The sequence below is a fragment of the Mixophyes fleayi genome, chromosome 7 (assembly GCF_038048845.1).
Source record: "Mixophyes fleayi isolate aMixFle1 chromosome 7, aMixFle1.hap1, whole genome shotgun sequence".
NCBI classification, from domain to species: Eukaryota; Metazoa; Chordata; class Amphibia; order Anura; family Limnodynastidae; genus Mixophyes; species Mixophyes fleayi.
In genome coordinates, this window is record NC_134408.1 from 23,049,986 (window position 1) to 23,072,055 (window position 22,070).

Consider the following 22,070-nt stretch of genomic DNA (forward strand, 5'->3'; position numbering starts at 1 on the left):
GCAATCATTTCGTTCATATCTAATCATTGGCCATCAAGCTTTTCGGGTGGACACCTTTAGTCATTGTCGTGGTTTGAGTTCACCTATTATCTGCCTCATTAGAAGTACAAAGTTTAACAGTGTAGTATTTTTTTTAATTCCAAAGCTTTTGAGAAGTCCTTTCCCTTTGTCAGGTCAAGCTCGACTACAGTTTTATTGCCTTATTAGAAGCAAAGCTTTTCTTTTCATCTATCCCATCTGCTGTACAAATAAGCAGAACTTTAAGTGTAAAATAGAATGTTGTGTGCAGCATATTCAACAAACCCCATTCAGATATTCTGACAGTGATGTATCATGTTAGTATATGTTTCACATTAATCACTTTCCAGTAGCAGTGAACGCATTGTACTTCGTTCTACCTAAATTCTGTCATTCCAAGTGGCCTATTACTACGTGTAAAGTAGTTTACTCTGGCTGGCCCTTACTTTAGTATCTCAGTAATTGGTTCATTAAAGTCACCACTTCCCTGTGTGTGTTATGTCACCTCTCTGGTTAGTTCTTGGCAGCAGAGTATTAAACACAGGTCTCCACGTTCCACTTGTTAATCCGGCACAACCTGATGAAATCCGCTGTACCTGGCTGTGGGAGAGAGAGCTCTCACACCTCCATTCTTACAGTTTAACCAAGACTGACACTTTGGAGTTTGACCCCCAGATGCAGAGTGTCTCAGAGGAATCCTGTGTACACCTCTCTCTCTCCCTTTGCCCTGTATCTGAGAAGAGGCATCCAGCAAGCGGTGGGTAAGCTGTAGTTACTGTCCTGAGATGTTTAAACAAATGCTTGCTAGTCTCCTGCATTATGTGTATGCACTGTGTGTTTCTGGTGTCTATGTGATGTGTATATTCTGTATTACTGATCACAGTGAAAGTAAAGAAACACCTTATAAGATATTGTTTGTATACAGTCACTATAGGTTCCATCATGAGCCAAGATTACTCACTTAAGCCTATATTCCCGGTCATTATTTGACTGTTACTAGTTGTATCAGAACACTTCAGTTTATGTTTGTCCATCCTAATCTGATCAACACTACGGGGTTAATTTATCAAGCTGCGGGTTTGAAAAAGTGGAGATGTTGCCTATAGCAACCAATCAGATTCTAGCTGTCATTTTGTAGAATGTACTAAATAAATGATAACTAGAATCTGATTGGTTGCTATAGGCAACATCTCCACTTTTTCAAACCCATCAGCTTGATAAATTTACCCCTAGGAATGTCGTTTGCCAATTGCTGTCTGAGATAACAATCTGGGATAGGCTGAGAACTCAATTTGGGATAATCGTTAAAGTATGTGGATCTGTATATTATAACTAATACATTTTACATTTTTATTGAAAAGCGAGCACCTTAATAAGCATCATTATGTGAGCTGAGAAAATGTGGCCCCCAGCATAATGCCTTGTTGTCATGCTCTGCTCCTGGGGAATGCTGGAGATCAGGATGTTCTTTGCTGAGCGAAAAATGAGATTTATTTTTTTGTGGAGTGAGATATTTAAATGAGCTCTGAGGGGTGGAGTTTGCAGGATTAGGGGGTTGCTCACAGTTCTTACAGTTGCACCCAATGAAAAGAGAAGGGCTGCGTTGTATCCACGGCAACAACTCTGACTGGATGATTGAAAGGCCTTGACGCAAAGCACTGAAGAAAGTCTGCATTCATGTGAAACACCCCTGGATGACACCCTTGCTGGGTAAAATATAAGTAATGACATTGAACACAGAATATTCATTAGCTACTGTTTCAAGAACTGGTTTTGGGTGCCTATAAGAGACACTGTTATGGTGGCCCCTTAATAGTATTATATAGTATCTCCCAGCAACGCATGACATAATAGGGGAAAATTATGAAGACTGGTGCACAGAAAAAAGGTAGCGTTTCCCGTAGCAACCAAACTGATGTTTGATTTCATGTTCAAACCTGTGGTAGAAAAATGCCAAAATCCTTGTTTCTGTGGCCAACGCCGTCTTTTTTATTTTTGCTACAGATTTTATGAATGACCACAGTGTACGCAAGGATTACTCGTATACTCTAAAAAATATTGTCCACTGTTAACAATGACTTGTTACGCTGCTGTAGTGAAACAGCAAAGAGTGTGTCTGTCTGTTGCATTGTTAAGGTACCAGCCCACTTCCCGTTCTCTGGAAACCCCTCGATATCATCAATCTGCACCCACATTTTCAGGAAAATATACAGGGTGGACCAGTAAAAGCTTCACATCAAAGACCAACCTGCTTTAGATCCACCCCCATCATTCATTTAGCTGTTCTTCTAAAATAGTGCTTATCCTTATTTATGTCTTAACTGGCGAGTCTATAAATGCGCTTAGCTCTAAAGGAGCGAAATGCGTCACGTTGAAAGTATAGAGACGCAGTTGAGTTTCTGCCACCTTGGACCAGTCTCTGCATCTAATCCACACGTAGCTTGGACTATTCTGATCCACCAATTCCTTCCATCAGCTGGGTACAACCTATTATACCTGTGGCCTCAGCAGATGTATATTTGCATACAAATAGGCACAAAACAGCATTTACAGTGCATTTTTGCAGGATCTTAAATGACCCTTTATGACTTTATAAATTGATAGATCACAAACACAGATAGATATATTGTGTCGCTTCTCCAGTATAAAAAGTCATGATGTCAGTACGCTATGTGGATTCCCAGTCACACCTAATGACCTACTTTCACCAGATTACAACATTCCAAGATTAGCCCATTATCTACTGTGCTTGTTATTGTCATTCTGTAGCTGCAAGTTTTAATGTAAGTGATCTCACTCCCTCTCTTGTAACTTGCTGTTTTTGTTTCACATGACCCAGAGTCACCCACTTTGGATAACTGAACACTAGGGTGTAGACTATGGAGACCAGCAGCCAGATTCTGCCACACAGCAACCCAACAGTAAACCCCTTTCCCCAGAAGTCTCTGGAAGTTGCAGACATTGTGGTCTTAGTCTTGTACTTTGTGTTTGTGCTGGGAGTTGGTTTGTGGGTGAGTAACAAACGGTTATTTTCTGTTTTTGTTCATGATGGGAAACAAGTGCAACAGGAGGTCAATCACAATCTAAGGCAGGCTTGTCCAACCTGCGGCCCTCCAGGTGTTGTGAAACTACAAGCTCCAGCATGCTTTGCCAGTAGACAACCTGCTGATAGCTGGAAGGGCATGCTGGGACTTGTAGTTTCACAACATCTGGAGGGCCGCAGGTTGGACAGGCCTGATCTAAGGCCTTATTCACACCTGCATAGAAAAAAGTTGATTTTAGCCTAAGCCTTACATAACATCTCATTCATTTCCTCAGTCTATGTGGCGCACAAAGAGGAGCACCGTGCAGGGATATTTCCTGGCGGGAAAGAACATGGTATGGTGGCCTGTAAGTATCAGCTTTTCAAACAGGTATATATGATAAATATCACACTAGAACATTGGTTCACAAACCTGTCTTCAGCACCAGCAGCAGTGGATGTTTTATGGATCTCCTCACAGGAGCACAGTCTTATATTTCCACCTGTGAAGAGATCCAGAAAACACGTACTGCTGGCCAGGCCTTAGGACCCGTTTTAGAACCACTGCAAAAGGCTGGTCATATGTGTATATTTCACCTTCTGGTGTTGGGAAATTAATTGTTTAACTGTTATTGTGTAATAAATGTTTTTGATGATAATTGGGGGGATTCTATCGAATTGAACTGAGCAGACATTGACAAACGAATGGTGATAAACTCTCCATAAAGAGTCAGAAATGGAGCAGAGCGCCACCTGCTGTCCGTGAAAAGATATACGTGCACCACTTAGGTTATATAATAGAATATGTTATGTGGTGAGTGCCGGCAGGGCTGTGGAATATTAGTAGATAAATAGTGACTCCTGTGAGAGAAAATTATTAAGATTAATCATACTGCCAAACACCATACATATAATATATATATATATATCATATTGCAAACACCATACACCCCGTACACACACCATACACTCCATACAAACATCATATAAACACCATACACCCCCATACAAGCACCATACACCCCATACATACACACCCCATACAAACACCATACACACCCCATACAAACCCCATACACACCCCATACAAACCCCATACACACCCCATACAAACACCATACACACCCCATAAAAACACCATACACACCCCATACAAACACCATACATCCCATACACCCCCCTTGTCATTAGGAGGCCTTGGGAGGAGATTAGACAGTTAGAGGACCGACACAGAGAGAGCAGATTTTCTTTAAAGGTTTTGTGTAATTTTGCACAGTTCCCTATCTTTAAACACTACTGCACCTCATGCTGTATCCAATAGTAGCCCCCTCACCACACTCCAGTACATGAATCTGGATGCCAAACTGACCTATTTTGTGCCAAATTCTTATCCCTCCTTTTTTCCCCCTCAATCTGCCCCCATACGTTGTGGTTGTGGGGCCTGATTGCTGCATGACCAGATCTGTGTCAGTTTGGACATATATGTGCGTGTCCATTCCGACCCTGCAAAACCGTATGATGTGAATTGTTGGTCTGTTGAGTATCTGACTCTTTCACCTATGTCTGTTGTTCTCATGTCTGTCTCCAGGTCGGGGCCTCCTTGTTTGCTAGTAACGTGGGCAGCGGGCACTTCATTGGTCTGGCCGGATCAGGAGCAGCCTCAGGAATTGCAGTCACTGCCTATGAATGGAATGTAAGTGTCTTTCCTGTGCCTGGAACATTGCACAATGAGATCTGATGGAATGTTACAGCACGTGTGAATGCAGCCATTGTCTCTACTCAGACGTGTGACGAGTAACATCAGGGGAGACTTCAGCAAGTGATCCCACAGCAGTGTTTATTTTAAACTATGTTTCACTGGAGATTCTACCAATGAACTAGATGTCATTGTATTCAACAATGGGCCGACTGTTATCACTGTTTGTCATATCCTTATAGAAACCCAGAGGGAGAGATGAGAGTAAATACTGTAAATAAACTAGATGATGTATTATATTACAGGATGGTTTTAAACTGATGGAAAAATAATAATTCACTTTAAATTACAGAGATCAGATTTAGACATTCAAAATAAGTCTACAGAAAGATGTCATATTTTATAACAAAAATAAGTGAATGAGAGGGTGATGTCTGTAGGGTCCTTTTGACTAGTGTCACATCTACTCCCTGTTAATAAACACAGGTGACCAGAGGCAGTTTCCTTTCCCTTAAATCATAATACCGGTACTGTTGTGCAGAGGTCAGAGGTGTTTATGGATTTGGAAGGACAGAACCAGGCAGTAGCTCCAGTGATGATACTAGGTAGTAGGAGAATGAGCTATATACACTGGAAAGTAAAGCACGAAATCAGCAGCAACGACTAGGGCAGAGTTTGCAACAGGTCATACAGCAAAGTACCAGAACACACTCCAAGAGTTTGTATGTTCTCCCCGTGTTTGCGTGGGTTTCCTCCGGGTGCTCCAGTTCCCTCCCACACTCCAAAAACATACTGGTAAGCTAATCGGCTGCTAACAAATTGACCCTAATCTGTGTGTATATTAGGGAATTTAGCTTGTAATCTCCAATGGGGCAGGGACTAATTTGAATGAGTTCTCTGTACAGCGCTGCGGAATTAGTGACGCTATATAAATAAATGGTGATGATTAAGAAGAATAAGTATCTGCTAAACCCAATCAAGTCCCAAGCTACCATGCCCCCTAATTATGGCATTCTAGCCCCTTGTCATTAGGAGGTATTTGGGAGGAAATGAAGCAATTGTGCTACAGTGACAGACACAATGACACTCTACTGAATGGTACATGTGCAACTTTAAGCAATTACAAAGTGTGTTGTTCTTACAAGGAAATCGCTGTCAGTGTCTTTTTGTTGCAGCTGCATCTATGCAAGTAAGAATGGAATCAATAATCTATTTATTATGTGTCATATTACTTTACCTAAAAATAATGATTGTAAAAGGGTAATTATTAACATGACTTAATTCCCATGCAGGGCCTTTTCTGTGTCTTAGTCCTCGCCTGGTTATTTCTTCCAATTTACATATCAGCTGGGGTAAGAGAGACAACTTCCTGTTGTTAGTGTGTATTATTATAATGTGGTTGATGATGTCATCTCACATACTTCCATTCCATCCAGGTCACCACGATGCCCGAGTACTTGCAGAGGCGCTTCGGAGGAAAGAGGATCCAGATTTATCTCGCCATCCTGTATCTGTTCATCTACATATTTACTAAAATTTCTGTAAGTTTCAAGGCACTGAGGCACACACTCACACTCACACACACACACACACACACACACTCACACTCACACACACACACACACACACACAGTGATGCTCCGTGGAGTTGGGGTCAGAGGGGACTTAGGAATGCAAGCTATGTCATAACATTACACCCACCACAGCTCAGGGAGACCACCCATTGTTTTGTAAGTCTCGGGGAAATATCATTTGAAATATTTTGTGCCTTGATGTGTACACAGTGTTCAGGCAGCCATTTTTTGGGGCTGCACCAATATTGATAAGAGTGCAGCCAGGTCAATATTAACAAGTGAAGGGAGCACTGCTGAGGCACTTCCTAAATCGTTTTAGTATTCGCAGAAATACACACAATGTAATATCTCACTGTTCTCTATTCACAGGTGGACATGTACGCGGGGGCACTATTCATCCAGCAGGCCCTTCACTGGGATCTCTATGTGGCTGTGATTGGATTACTTGTGATCACTGCAATCTATACAGTTGCTGGTGAGTCTCAAGTGGATTGTTCTAGGCAGGCGTGTTCTATCCGTGCAACATATCGGTTCAACCGAAGCCAACTCTAAAATGTACAAACCTGCTAAAATATCAGGACACATTATGTCACCTCCTGGATCCTACCCCCTCAACCACTCATACCACATTTTGGGGGAGGCCTAGTCCCTTTGTAGATTTAAAGTGTTATTAGGTCTAACAACAAAGCAGATACCATACATTTGCATCAAGAAAGTTGAGGCACAAAGAGAAGACCAGTATGTTTTTGTTGTTTTTAGTAAGGTAAAATAATAGTTTTGCATCCTCTAACTGTCCTCATTTATGGAGATCACTTATATATGAGAAAGATATTATATATTGTGAGGCTCTTAGTGTATCTTCCTCTTCCATGGAAGTTAGGGTTTTGAAACGGAATCTTACTTCCCTTATCATCCCACTTCTAACACCACTGTGATGCGATTGGTATTTACATGAAACTTCACTCCAGAATAGCTGAATCAAGTGTCCAATTTTATCGTTGATGGTAAGGACAGCAGCTTGTTCAGAGATTCAAAATCTCTGTGACCCTGTCTCTGCCTATACATACATCATCTGTCTAGTCAACTGCCAACTAAATGGCTTCGGTCGTACCACCCACAACAAACAGTCTTTTTTGTGTAATATTGTTTATTAGGTTTTATAGAAACAATTGCCATACAATATCAACAAGTATCAGAAGACAATAAAGATTATTGAGTAACAGCACAATAAAGCCATAAACACTCTGTTAACAATCCACATAATGAAAATACAATGGGACAAAACACATGAGATTGTGCTTTAGCACTATGCCATTAATAAGGACGATCCCTGAATTCCAGTCAATGTAACTAACAAACGTAAAACAAGTAATGAGAAGTTCACATAAACCATGGAATTATGACAAGTAAGGTCGGCAAAGAGAGACAGTACGGTGGCTTAGTGGTTAGCACTTCTGCCTCACAGCGCTGGGGTCATGAGTTCGATTCCCGACCATGGCCTTATCTGTGTGGAGTTTGTATGTTGTCCCTGTGTTTGCGTGGGTTTCCTCCTGGTGCTCCGGTTTCCTCCCACACTCCAAAAACATACTAGTAGGTTAATTAGCTGCTATTAAATTGACCTCCGTCTCTCTGTCTGTGTGTGTCTTAGGGAATTTAGATTGTAAACTCCAATGGGGCAGGGACTGATGTGAGTGAGTTCTCTGTACAGCGCTGCGGAATCAGTGGTGCTATATAAATAGCTGATGATGACAAAGCAACAAGAAGGAAGGATAAGGGGAAAGTGTGGTTAAAAGACAAGGCTTGGATTAAGGTCCAGGCTCTGACAGAATCTGCCAAGTGAAATGGCATAAAAAGTAAGGAATTGTTACTGCTTCGGATCTTCATCAGGGTGCAGAAGATTGTATTGAGGTGCATGTCACAGTGTCTGTGAATTCCAACCATCTACCCCAAACAGCGCAGTAAACTTCAAATTTGTCAGCAGAGAATAATGCAAGATCATCCATGTTCCTGAAAAGTTCCAGCTTTGCAAACCATTATTTTAAACCTGAATGGGAAGGAGATCGTCAGTGGATCGAGATGACAGCTTGTGCTGCAAACAAACAGTCTTTTATTCTCCTCCTAAGCACTAATTAATCAGTAAAGAAAACAATAAACTAACTACACCCATGTGGTGTGTCTGTGTGAAAGCATCAGTGGGAATTTAACCCAGTACCTCCTGGCCCTATGCAGGAGAGGTGTGGCAATTAACCCTACTGTTACAATATATACTGTATATATATATATATATATATATATATATATATATATATATATATATATATATATATATATATATATATATATATATATATATATATATAGATAGATGGATAGATATACACACATCATCCTGATCTGTTTGTATTATAGGTGGCCTGGCAGCAGTAATCTACACCGACACACTGCAGACCATCATAATGATCATTGGGGCTCTTATTCTCATGGTATACAGTAAGTATGTGTTATCATGGTTTGTATGTATGTCTGTATGCTACATGTATAACAGCAGTTTATTCCCGACTAGAAACCACGTTCTAGTGATGCTGTATTGAAAAATATGGCTCGCGTTAACTTACCTGTCTAAATATAAGACTACTTCCAACTTCAGAGTATTTCTATTGGTTGGTCGCAAATGAACTACACATTTTTGGTTTTGTTTTTTTCAATGCATCCTGCACACAGCGGAGGCAGCCATTTTGTGGACTGAACCAATATTTATAGGATTCACCAGGAACCATTGAGGTCAGTGCACATTCTTTCATGCCTCGGTAATGTAGAGAATGTAGCAGCACTAATTACTCTGAAATTATAAATAAATGTAAACAAATATTATTACTATTTGCAGAGCAGTACCAGATTGGTTTATTTGTTGTTTCTATGTCTCGATAATGTCACTGGTTCCTAGTCAGTCATCAGGCTACTTTCTCATGTCCAGCCCACAAAATGGCTGCCGCAGGCACAGTGCAGGCGGCCATTAATATGAAAAAGTTGGAAAAGAATGACAGAAAATTTCTATGTTAATCCCAATATATTTGTATATTTAGAGAGATTTACATAATATTGCAATATGTTAATTCATCTGCACTGATATTAAAAACTACATGGAAAAATCTTTTTATATAAAGTTATTTCATCAAACATAAAGGATAATTACATCTTTAAATAATATTTGCTCTACAAATGTGTCTGTGTTTTGGCTATATTATTGTGAACCCAGAAACACCTTTTACATTGCTGCCAACCTGGCACCTTTCCACAGTGTGATAATAATACACTACTTCTGCTTTTCACACTTGGTTTTTCAACTGCAGTCAATGGGGCCGAGTTGATTATTTGCAGTTAAAGGTGTTTTTGACATCAGTTAACAAAATCAACCCAACTTATTGCAGAATATTAGTGTGAGAATCAGAAACCGAGTATTATCCCGCTGTGTAAAGTGAGCATGGTTTTGATTGAGCTACTGGGCCTGATTTACTAAGGAACGCAGAGTGAGCGCAATTTGCGTTTAAAAACAAACGCATGCAATTTAACCGCCCGTACCCCCGTATTCAACTACAAGTGGATTTGAAGAAACCTCTCTTGTTGTATACGGATATAAGTATATTCTGCATATGCCGTATAAAGACAGACACAACACACTGCTGGATATGAACAATACATACAATATAAAGTCCTATCAGAATGCACAAAAAAACAAACTTCCATTATTGTCACCTGTTAATAATATAATCATTAAGAGAAGAGTTTTTTTTCAGTTATTTTTTAGATTAAATACATTTATCAGGATGTTATGATTGTCTACTGTATATAAAATGAATTTTTACAGTTCCTCCGAATTGCAAACACATGTTATGGCATACACAGCCGTCATCCCTAGTAATCAGCACTTACACCCGACCTGTAGCTGGTGCAAATAATACGGCTGATAAACACGTGCCTTAGAGATGCCCAAAGCTTGTATTGGCCACTTGTGTGTGCGCTCGGCCTCAGAACGCCCATACTGTACATTATCTACGTTAGTCCACCTTCACATTCTGCCCGTCAAATTGCAGGGTGCTGGAAGTGTAATTTACGTGAAAACATGAATTGTCTTCTTCAGCATAAGTCTCTCTTTCATATACTCACAGAGCAAAAATACACCACTTAAATGTACTTCCGTTCCTTAATGTATCAGGCCCACAGTGTTTTATGACTTTTTAACAAAAAGTACAAATAAAATTACATACCAGAAAGTCAAGCTTGTCCCCATTTTCCAGTATTTTAGTACATATAACCGTATATAGAGGGGGAACAGTCCATGGAGATACATCGCATCCATAAACAGATCAATAATGATAAATATAATAAACCACCAATCTCTAGAATCACAATTTTGTCATAAATCAGCTTTGTATCTTTTAATAATGCAAAGCTGGGGGAGGAAGGGCGGCCTGTGGTGTTATCACAGCCCTGTGTACAATGATTGTGGCAGAAAACTACATCTACATTCATGCATTGCATTGCTTGTCTCTCAAGCTGCCTACTGTCTCTGTTGTGATAATACTTACAGAAAGGGTACCATGGTGTAATGGGCTAATAGATTTAATAGATATAACTTGTATGACAGTGGCAATGTCTTTGAATGATAATATTTATGTTACCGGAACCTCTGTGCTTTTCCGAAGAGTAAAGTTATAGCTAATAAGAACACTTGTTTTGAGAAGACAATAGACGCAGTATTAATCCTTAACATGTTTGTCGCTCAACCGATTTACTCTCTTCATTTCCATTTAGGTTTCATAGCAGTCGGCGGCTACGATAACTTGCAGGAAAAGTATTTTGCCGCGATCCCAACCAGCCATACGGGCAACAGCACTTGTGGGATTCCTAGAGAAGACGCGTTTCACATCTTCAGAGACCCGGTCACCTCTGATCTCCCATGGCCCGGTGTGCTGGTGGGAATGACCATCCCGTCGCTCTGGTACTGGTGCACTGACCAGGTGAGTATGGAGGTGCTCGTAAGGTTCTAAATCACTGAGGACAAATTAAGGGTTTTTCTGGTGTGTTTGCTCCAGCAAATAATAGGGATCATTGATCCCGAAAGAGAAGATGGGTGACCTTTGTTACCCCAATTTACGGTCTGGTCCATTTTCATTTAGAGACTAAGGGGCACATTTATCAATATTCACATAAAGTGAAAAGTAGTTTTCAATCCTTATCGCAATGATAAGGATTGAACTACTTCTCACATTTATGTACAGCCCTGCACAGAAACAGCAGTTCCGAAAAACTGCTGTTTTAGTGATAAAAAAAATCATACTTACCCCCCTCTTCGGAAACGCTGTCTCCGGGTCTTCTCTTCACTCTTCAATTGCGCATGTCCAGTTCCAAGAACTGGACACGCGCACACAGATCCCCTCTCTGTCTCTGCAACGATAGTTGCAGAGAGAGCGCGCTGAGTGACAGGGAGGGATCATGTGATCCCTCCACACATGCGCTGTCCAGCTCTGCTCTTCAAGACAGAGCTGACAGCATTAGATTTCTTCAATTAGGATGATGTACGCCAGATTCAGCTGGCGTACATTATCAAGACAAGTTCCCGAAAAAAATGTTTTTTTGGGACTTGTTAGATTGCGGCCAGGAGCAGTCACCATTCTGTTGAATGGTGACTGCTCCCAAAAACGAAGAGGAATGCAAAGCAGCAGATATCCATGATATCTGCTGCGATGCCCCCTTAATAAATTTGCGGAGGACACTGTGGGACCTTAATGACCCGTTAAAAGCACTATCGTGCTTTATTAAATATGCCCCATAGGCTACTTGTCTCATAGGGACAAATGATCCCAACCACTGCTATGTTGTACCCATAATCTCTGTTCCGAGCTTGTAGTATTAACTTTTCATTGTATCCATTATGTCAAAGTTCTGTGAATGGATTAGGGTGATAGTTGAACACAATATATTGGTTTATAGTCATGTCATATACTTTGTGGTGTCCATAGGTGATTGTCCAAAGATCTCTGTCCGCTAAGAACCTGTCTCACGCTAAAGGTGGCTCTCTCTTAGCCGCTTATATGAAGTTCTTACCACTCTTCATCATGGTACTGCCCGGGATGATAAGCCGAGTTCTCTTCACAGGTAACTGTGTTGTCCAGTCATAAGAAATGAACGTCTTATTTACATGGATAACCTTTAACCTTTCTTATAATGTTCCTCAAAGTGCTCTGTAACGTGTAATGCATTGTGTACAAACAATAGACAGGGCTGTATTAGTGCTGGGTGGATGGTAGACGTACCTGACATAATAGATGAACTGAGGGAATGAGAAAAAATCAAATCAGGTGAGTCTACCTCAGGAGCAGATAGGCATTATATACTGCTGGATGGCGGTACCGGTGGGAGTAGAGAATGGTTGTTCTGAATGAAAGAGATGATTATTTGTAAAAACAAATTGAGTAAAAGTATCAAAGTAAGAAAAGATTCTGCAACAGAGTTGCTGTGGGTTTGCAGTCTTTGTACGGAATTCTGTTAACGCCACTTACTAAACTAACAAGGCGAAGGCGAGATTTTCCTAGGTAAGCCCACCCAGGAGTGGTCATACAAGCAAAGCCTACGTGGAGGCCCAGAGACAAGTGTCCATCACTCGTGGACTCTGGAATTTTTCCTTGGAAATTTCTTGTACCTGAAGAATGGAAATGTTACATTATCTTGTCTTTGGAATGTCACTCTATTGTACTCCATATTATATAAAGTTATATACCCATGTTTCTGACATTTCTTATACTAATGAGTAAAAGGTGGATGTGGTTTAGTTACATCTGCAACAAAAAGAGCCTTTTATCATTATGGAATATAGAGTGTAGATATTTAAAAAAAATTTACCTATTTTTTGCTGCTGAAGAGAATAGGAAAAAACAATTAAAATGTCTATTTTCCTAAGATGCCCGCTGAGAAAATCAATTTTTTAATGGATTAAAAAAAAGGACAATTTTACATACTAAAAATTTTTTTTTTGCTTTTTTTTAAAATACTATAAGTACGTTTTTAGATTCTGGCCACTTAGAATAGATTGTATATAATATCCTACTATGTATTATAGTTTTCTAGATCACAAAAGTTAATATTTGAAGAGGTTTAGTAAGCAAAAAAAACTATGTTATAACTACATCCATTAAACATGTTGCATGATATGATATGTGAGAGGGCATTTAGGGAATAGCTACATTAAGATAGTAACATTTGACCTGTGTTTACAATACAACATTTAATAAGGGAGCTTCAAACACTATGAATTTGAGAAAAGCAAAGTTTAATCAGCACATAGAAGACAAAGGCTGATTAAAAACAGAAGATATTCAGACTGGAATAACGCTATTAGTGATGTCCTTGTAGATGGCCTGGGAAGTGTTCATACGTTGCTACTTACTCATTAAATGGAATACAGTTGGGGAAACTGAGATGAAAGAGGATTTAAGGATACTAGTGGACAGGAAGCTGAGTTGCAGCCCACTGCGCCAGGTAAATACTGGGAAGCATATGAGATAAATATACAGGATGTACTTACTATTATCATTGTTTAAGTCACTAGTTAGACCACATCTTAAATATGAGGGCATAGAGGAAATTGGAAGGGCTCAGAGGTATGCAACCTCATTATTAAAGGGAATGGAAGGGTCACATTATAAAGAGGGGTTAGAAAAACTTTTTGTTTACTTTGGGGGAAAAAGGTACGTTGGTAGTGACCTAATTATTATGTATATATAGTCGAAACTCTCTCTCTGGAGGAGATTGGTATGGCTGTCACTGTCAAGAAGGTGTCTTTCATCTGAAAGCATTTGGTTTCAGCTCTGAAGCTCCTTCATGATGAGTGTGTAAACCGATCTCTGAGTTGCAGCCAGTCAGTCAGGAAGCTCCTCAGTGGTCACGTGATGGTAAACGAAGGAGAACGTAGGCCCGGGGACCGTGCAGAGAGTGTGAAAGCTGAGAAGAGGGATGTTCTCTGCTCATTACATCAAATCAAGCTTCCTATTTACTGTGTATACAACATATCACAATGGAGAATGTAGTGTAGCAAGGTCCACCTAGACTGCAGAAAATAAGGTACAGGTCCAACTTGTCTGTCATTTTTGTTTTGTTTTTGGTCTAAGTCTTAACAAAAGCCATTTGTTGTCCCATGCATTCTGCTACCACGGATCCATCTACCTTTCTGTGCCTTAAAGTAAACTTTAATATGGCTTCATAACACATGGATCCAGGCATAAAATGACTGTATATATCAATTTGACTAATGTCCCAGATTGCTACTAATGCAGTTAGTTCTCTGCCGTATTGGATACTGACTGGGATGGAGCGGTCGTCATGATGATGTGTAGATTGACCCTTTACAATCTCGCCATGGGGTCCAGACATCTCTAGTTATGCCCCTGCCCCTTTCCCTCCTTTCCTCTTGGTTGTACACGTTCAGCCCTTGAAGTCTTTCCTGATATATTTTGCTATGAATAAGGCTGATTACTTAATCAATAACCATTGCATGTTCTAGAAAATCATTGAGAGGTGGTTTTGTCCCACACACAGTTCTAAAGTTCACATTGCAGTTTAGAAAGGCTGAACTCCCATCCATCAGATGTACAGGGAAACAACAGAATTAGTATATAATTTGTAGCTGCAGCGGGAAAAACAGACTGTAATACTTGACAGGTCAATGAAGCATGTGGTCCTATGTTATTATCATTTATTCAGAGTAATAGGAATATGCAGTGCCCAGTTTCCTGCTTGTATCTCTGCTGCATTACTAAGCTAAGTACTGTGATCTCTGCAAAGCATTTTACACAGGTCAAGGAAGTCGCTACATTGCTTCCGACATGGTCCATTATACTTGCCAAACACAGTTGTGCTCCCATTATTTCCACTCGACTTCTATTGAAAGGGTTTCTCCACAAAAAAAGTTAAACATGAACCATGTACGGCCCCTGAGCCCAGAGTAACACCTCCGGCTGCCCCGGCTGATTGACCAAACGCTGGTATCGCTCAGCAGTCCTGGCACCAATGTCCTACAAGTACTTTAAGGAGCAGGAGAGTGAGGTTCAAGAAATACTTTTTTATTCTGGAGAAAAATCCAAACTGTGTACAGAGAGATGGGACAGCAAAATGCACCAAGAGAGCCATGGAGCAAGGACGATTAAAAGGACATTAGGGGCAGCCCTAGGTAAGTAGGATACTTTTACTATGGACAGTACAGAGTTATGTTTTCCTTTTTTTTTTTGGAGAAACCCTTTAATTATTGTGGACTGAAAGAAGATCATCAAAATACCAGCAGCAAAAATTCTTCCCTACCTCAATATTACAGTTTTATCTGCTGGCACAGGAGTCATCCAGGAGGTGTATAGGTGTTGAATGAGGCTATGTCTTTACTACCATTCATCCATGGAAGATGAGGAGAGGGGAGATTTCCATATGAAATAATTGATCTGCAAAATAAACATCGGTTCCTTCATGTTCATTAGGAAGACGACCGTGAAGACACGATCATAAGCTTGCGTCGCGTTGGGTGGTATCTATGTGCGGATAACTCCACTGGATGGTTAATGCTTTCCTCTAACCCCTAACAGATGAAGTGGCTTGTGCCGATCCCCAGCTCTGCAAGGCCATCTGTGGAAACCCGTCGGGATGCTCAGATATTGCATACCCTAAAATGGTCATTGAGTTACTGCCAACAGGTAAAAGCAGCTGGTTCTACATATATAATGGGAGCAGCCAATCAGCATTGAGCTTTGATAGATCTAGCACAAGATAGACTATGAAAGCTAAGGCCAGATTGGTTGCTGTGGATTACTGGTATTTGTATTTGTTAATAAATAATCCCTAATGAAGACTTGTAGGTAAAGTAGAGATGAGTGGGGGGAAACAAGAAGAATGAAGTACAGCTTTTGAAGGACACAACATTAAGCGTCCCTGGACCAATGGGTGCAGTGGTTTATAAAGATGACCTGAATTCTTTCTCCAGGTTTGTACGATTTTAGTTCCTGTTCTAAGTGAGCTGCCGACCACATGTAGTAATCCTCAGACTTGAGTTGTTCCTAACATATTGAATCCTTAAATCACAGTGGGTTGTCCAAAGTTCCACGGCCCCTGGGATGTTTGTCGACTAGATAGGTCAGGTACTCTCATGATAGGTAACTGTGAACATTTCTAACTCTTCAACTCTCCATCTGCCTTTACTTTTAGGGTTAAGAGGTCTTATGATGTCAGTTATGATTGCTGCTCTCATGTCCTCACTGACTTCCATTTTTAATAGTGCCAGCACCATTTTCACCATGGATCTTTGGCGAAACTTCCGCCCGCGCTCTACAGAGTGGGAGCTGATGATAGTTGGGAGGTAAGGGGCCGGCCTTACTGCTTGCTGCCCGCTCCTTCTGCTCTCTGAGCTCTTCTCTACACTCATGCCGTTCTCATTCCAGGGTCTTTGTCCTACTGCTGGTGGTTGTGTCCATCCTGTGGATCCCCCTGGTGCAGGCTAGCCAAGGTGGCCAGCTCTTTATTTATATTCAGTCCATCAGCTCCTACTTACAGCCCCCGGTGGCCGTTGTCTTCATTGCAGGCTGCTTCTGGAAACGTACCAATGAAAAGGTAACACTTGATTTGCAAGAAGTCCAGTGGGGACACCCGCTATTAGCACAGGGAACACTTGAGGTTTCTCAAAAGGATTGTGAATATATAGTAGTGTCAAATATTGGTGTCACTGCTCTTTTAAGGTAGTTGTTCGTCTATATTTCATAATAAGTTGCATTTTCTGTTTTTGCCAGGGTGCATTCTGGGGGCTGACCATAGGCTTGGCTGTTGGCATCATCCGTATGGTGTTGGATTTTGTCTACACCTCACCACAGTGCGATCAGCCGGACACACGGCCCGGAGTGGTGAAGTATGTCCACTACTTGTACCTGTCCATGATCCTAGCATTGCTGGTCCTCATTGTCGTGGTGGCTGTCAGCCTTTGGACAGAGCCTCCGTCTACAGAAATGGTAAGGCTGTCTTCTCCAGCCCTGTTCTTCTGTTACTTGTATTGGCTCAGCTTGATCCAATACTTGTTCTTAAATTTTAATTTATTAATGTTACATATTAGTTTACTGCAATAACAACAAATTTCCCATTTTGTAAAGATTTGATGTAGAGTCTTAACCAGTTAGTTATGTCTGTTAGTTTTGTTATCTCTCAGACAGGGATTTTTTTTTCCTGTGTTCAAGTGGATTTCATTTACTATTTTAGAGTTCTCTATTGTCTTGTCATTAAAGCACACTAGCCACATTTTTAGAACTTTCCCAGATAATTTGTCTAGTGAAGTTATACTAATGTTTATATAACAAATTGCACGGAAAGGTTTTCTGTACAATCTGAGACAGTGTTTGCCACAAATAACAATTAAAAAATCCATTTGAACCTCCGCCATTGTTCTTATCGCCTTTCCATATAAGACCATTTCCCATATGTCAATACTAAAAACCCCCCTCACACCTCTATCTTTACCTGTGCCCTTCCCTATCGTATATCAAAGTACTTTAATCAGTTTTCTTATATAGACGGAGGGTGGGATGGAGCACTGCGGACCTCTGAGCCCCACTCATGACTAACAGACAGTATTGTCTAATTTACTTTCTGGCACACATAAAAGATACATAAACTGTTCAGGTTTGTGTCCCTTCAATTGTATCATGGTTATCTGAAAATGAAAATGATCACTAAACCGAAAATGAAAGTTAGTTCCATGTCAGAGCTCATGTCACCTTGCACGCAGCTATATATGAAAAGTTCTCATACTATGATGAAATCTAGGATATTTGTCATTTTTATATCTCTCTTACCCCGACTGACAGCAAGTACTTTTCTGATCTACTCCTTCAGTAGAGGCTGAGGGGCCTCCTGCTCAAGTAGGAATGCCACTTCTGTAGAGTATTATGTTCTCCCATTTAACCAGAGCTTAAAGTATACTTACATATATACAGTACTAGTTATAGGGAGGTATATGCTGGTTGGTGAGCAGCAGGAAATCTTACCTGTCTTTCTGTTTTTATTCATTACTTTTGCTAGCTTGTTCCTGTTGGTCATATATATACCAAGGGCAGTGGGTACTAAACAGAGCGCATGGGTGTCCAGTAACTTAATTATGTTGTATTGTAGTAAAAGGAGCTAATGACAAAAGCTGATCCCACATAGGTCTCTGAGATGGGATCGGAATCTAATTTGGGCCACACACATAAGTGGCCGAGTTGTATGAGATTGGGCTAAATAACTTCTACCAGACATTGGATCTGAGGTGGAACGATGAACATACACACAGCCAATAGCGTCCCTCTGTGGTCATCTTTCAACACATCTACCACCATGCCTGATAATTATTCGTTGTATTCACAATCGCTCAATATCAGCTGTGTGTGGCCAGCACTAAGCACAGTGAAGGCAGCCATTTTGTGGACTGAATCGCTCTTCATGGGAATGAAATGAGGAGTCTGTGACACCTCTGAGGCACGAGGCTACCACAGTCACTTCGCTCTTATATATAGATAGAAAGTATTACGTGAAAGACTATATGATACTATTAGAATGGATAATTTAACCTGTCTATTACCTCTAAGGTCAGCCGCCTCACCTGGTTCACACGCTGGGACCGAGCGGATGGAATCCCTGAGGTAACAACAAATGATATCACACCTCAGAAGAGGAATAGTGAGGTGGAGAGCACGGCTGTCGGGGCTGATCCGACGGATGGCGGGAGCAACAGCTCAACAGGTATGGGGTATTTCTATATTAGAGTACATTCATCATGTTGATCTTAAAAATGTGTTCGTCTGGTGAAAGGACAAGAGAGTGTTAAGAAGACATCTTAAAAATTCACACACACACACACACACACATTTATATATATATATAGTATTTAGTCCCACATGCCATGTTAGACATTAATATGTTTTTAACATATATATATATATATATATATATATATATATATATATATATATATATATAGCCTTTTTATTTATCACACTACAAGTTGTTACTCTGTTATCAGCAAGTTTAGGCTCTAATAAGGCTCCATGAAGTGTCCCACTGTAGGGTTACTGACAGGAAGTTATGCGTGCAAATGAAAAATGCTTCCCCTACAATAAAATTCTAACATATAAGTAAAAATTTTCCTTGTGGTAACTATGTCAGGTAGCTCAATGACTAAACTTCCCCCCAGCTGTATTTTTGCCTTCACTGGCAGCTAATGTACTCCATCATGGGACACTTTTTCCACATGCACCGTGTGTCACAAGTAGGTGGGGTCTGCTAGAAATGCGTAAAAAGCCGGAGAATGTTTCTCTGAATGTAGACTTACAATGAAAGTGGCAGAAGTAGAGCACGGACCTTAGTTTTCACCTAAGAAGTGTCACCTTCGGTCCTGATGGTACTCTATTTAACTGCGCACATTGTCCACTGCAAGGGCTCGGCCAGAAATGGAACCATTTTAACTGACAGAGGAACCTATACTCATGTAGATTTAGTAAAGGTATTTATATATGTCAAACATAAAAGGGTAAAGAAACAGCCAACTGTTGTGTTCTACTTCCTGGGCTATGTGTTTACTAATCACTCTCTTACAGAGGCTGTATCGTGTACCACCCGGCTAAAGAAAGCCATCCTCTGGTTATGTGGGATGGAAAGAAGAAAAGAAGCAGAGGACCAACCTCCTCCCGCCCCGCTAGAGTCACCTGATATTTTACTGTATGAACGCCCTTTAGTAACGCACATCCTGAACATCAACCTCATCCTCTGCACCAGTGCCGCCATCTTCCTGTGGGGTTACTTTGGATAGGCAAAAAAATACGCATTCTTCCCTTGTGGCAGATAGGCTTGCTGGATGGAGTACCCCATGGCCGTCATATCAATTAAATTATAGAGTGAAAAATATGAAGGTTGTTCTGCTGACTATCGTGGTCAGGGAACCTGTGCTGTTCTGTTACGGATCTTGGATCAGATGTAAAGTAACCAAGTAATGTCCTCTGCAATGACCGCGCGGAGGCGTGATGATCCCCCTAAGGAGCGTGGCTTGTGAGATATCATCACCCCTGGTGATTTGCCTAACTTATGACATTTAATGAGACTGCTGCCAAGTCCACATGTGATGGATTCCTCACCAATTTATGAAAATAACATTTCCCTTCTTTAGTAATTTCTAAATAAAAAATATTAAAGTGAAATATCAAGACTCAATATCTGTACTTCTATTGCTTTTTCTAAATAAAGTATATATAACACAGACTAATTACTGTTTTCAGAACATCGTACCACCTAGGGATGGCATGTTAAAAATAAGTTGGATGTATGAACTCTGTTATACAGCGTTTGACACCAGTCTTCCTGCATCAATGTGACAGTAACTTTATATCACTACTCGGAGCTGCTGGAGGACCCTGCTCCTTCCTCAATCTAACTCTCAGTCTCAGGCTTCCAGCTGCCTCCATTCCCCTCCCCACATCATGTCACTGCCCCTGTCACATGCAGCCCTGTCCTCACTAACACATCACTCATCTCGTGATATACTCTGTGCTGCTGGGGGACCCTGCTCCTTCCTCTATCTAACTCTCAGTCTCAGGCTTCCAGCTGCCTCCATTCCCCTCCTCACTAACATAATCACACGTGTGGATGATAGGTCTCCTCTGGTCTACAAACTTTCAAGCGTTCTCTGAAAACCCACCTCTTCAGACAAGCTTATAATATTCCTCAACCACCCTCTTAACCTCACTACCTTAGCCTATTACCACCCGTTACACAATTTCACACAAGACAACTACCACCTGGCCAACATTGTTGTGTGACAGGATCATTTAGCTTACGGGTCACTTTTACCTTTACAGCCTGGCTGGGCCAAAATGCAAAATGTAGTCTGAGCTTTAGCCTCATGTGTCAAAGTCCCATTGTCCCATAGATTGTAAGCTTGCGAGCAGGGCCTTCTCACCTCTTTCTGTTTTACCCAGTTTGTTTATTAGTTTACTATGTTTGTCCCCAATTGTAAAGCGCTACGGAATATGTTGGCGCTATATAATTAGATGATGATGATGATGATAGGTCACTATCTCCCACAGGATCTGCACACTCATCTCTTACTGCTATGACCATTCCAATTATCTGATTGGCTAGGTTGTCAACATTCTGATAATCTGATTGGCTATAGTGCAGGGTACACAGAGGGCAAGTAGGAGATAAAGTTGCAATTAAATAAGATGCTGACACCCTAATTTCAAGCATTAAAGGAAAACCAAAACCACTTCACGGGGGTCAGTGAGCATCTCTACTTTAAACTTTCTACATGTTATAGATTGTCAGGAATTTGAATAATATCAATATTATCCAAATAATCAAAGATTCCCAGACATCCTTGCATAGTGGGAATTATAAATAAAATAAATATTGGGAACATCATCAGAGATTTTTCACCCTCATTATCTGCATTAGGCTTTAAGATAAATTGCAGTTAGAATTCTGTTCTTTAGTTAAGTAATATCTATTGTTTTGGCTTTACTGTCTGTTCATCAAACCAAAATGGAGCCCATGTACCGTAACAAAACAAAGGTAAAATATATAGTCGATTTCTGCTCAACCTGTTTCAATCTCTACAAACAGAGCAAATATCTGGCCTTGAGTGGAGCGAACACTTAAAGGGGTCTATGCATCAATTTGATGTGGTACCATTAAATATGCATTGCTGCAC

At 40.7% G+C, this 22,070-nt stretch overlaps 1 protein-coding gene across 1 annotated transcript; it reads left to right on the top strand.

The window, feature by feature from the left end:
- Positions 1-437: 437 nt before the first annotated feature.
- On the top strand, positions 438-20,608 carry SLC5A11 (solute carrier family 5 member 11). Its single transcript, XM_075179344.1, has 16 exons — positions 438-775; positions 2,858-3,029; positions 3,337-3,408; positions 4,629-4,733; positions 6,029-6,088; positions 6,173-6,277; positions 6,680-6,785; positions 8,720-8,800; positions 11,123-11,328; positions 12,331-12,466; positions 15,937-16,044; positions 16,553-16,703; positions 16,786-16,954; positions 17,131-17,346; positions 18,955-19,108; positions 19,963-20,608. Exons 2-16 carry the CDS (start codon positions 2,898-2,900, stop codon positions 20,172-20,174), a joined length of 2,013 nt encoding a protein of 670 aa, XP_075035445.1. The 5' UTR covers positions 438-775; positions 2,858-2,897; the 3' UTR covers positions 20,175-20,608.
- Positions 20,609-22,070: the final 1,462 nt, after the last annotated feature.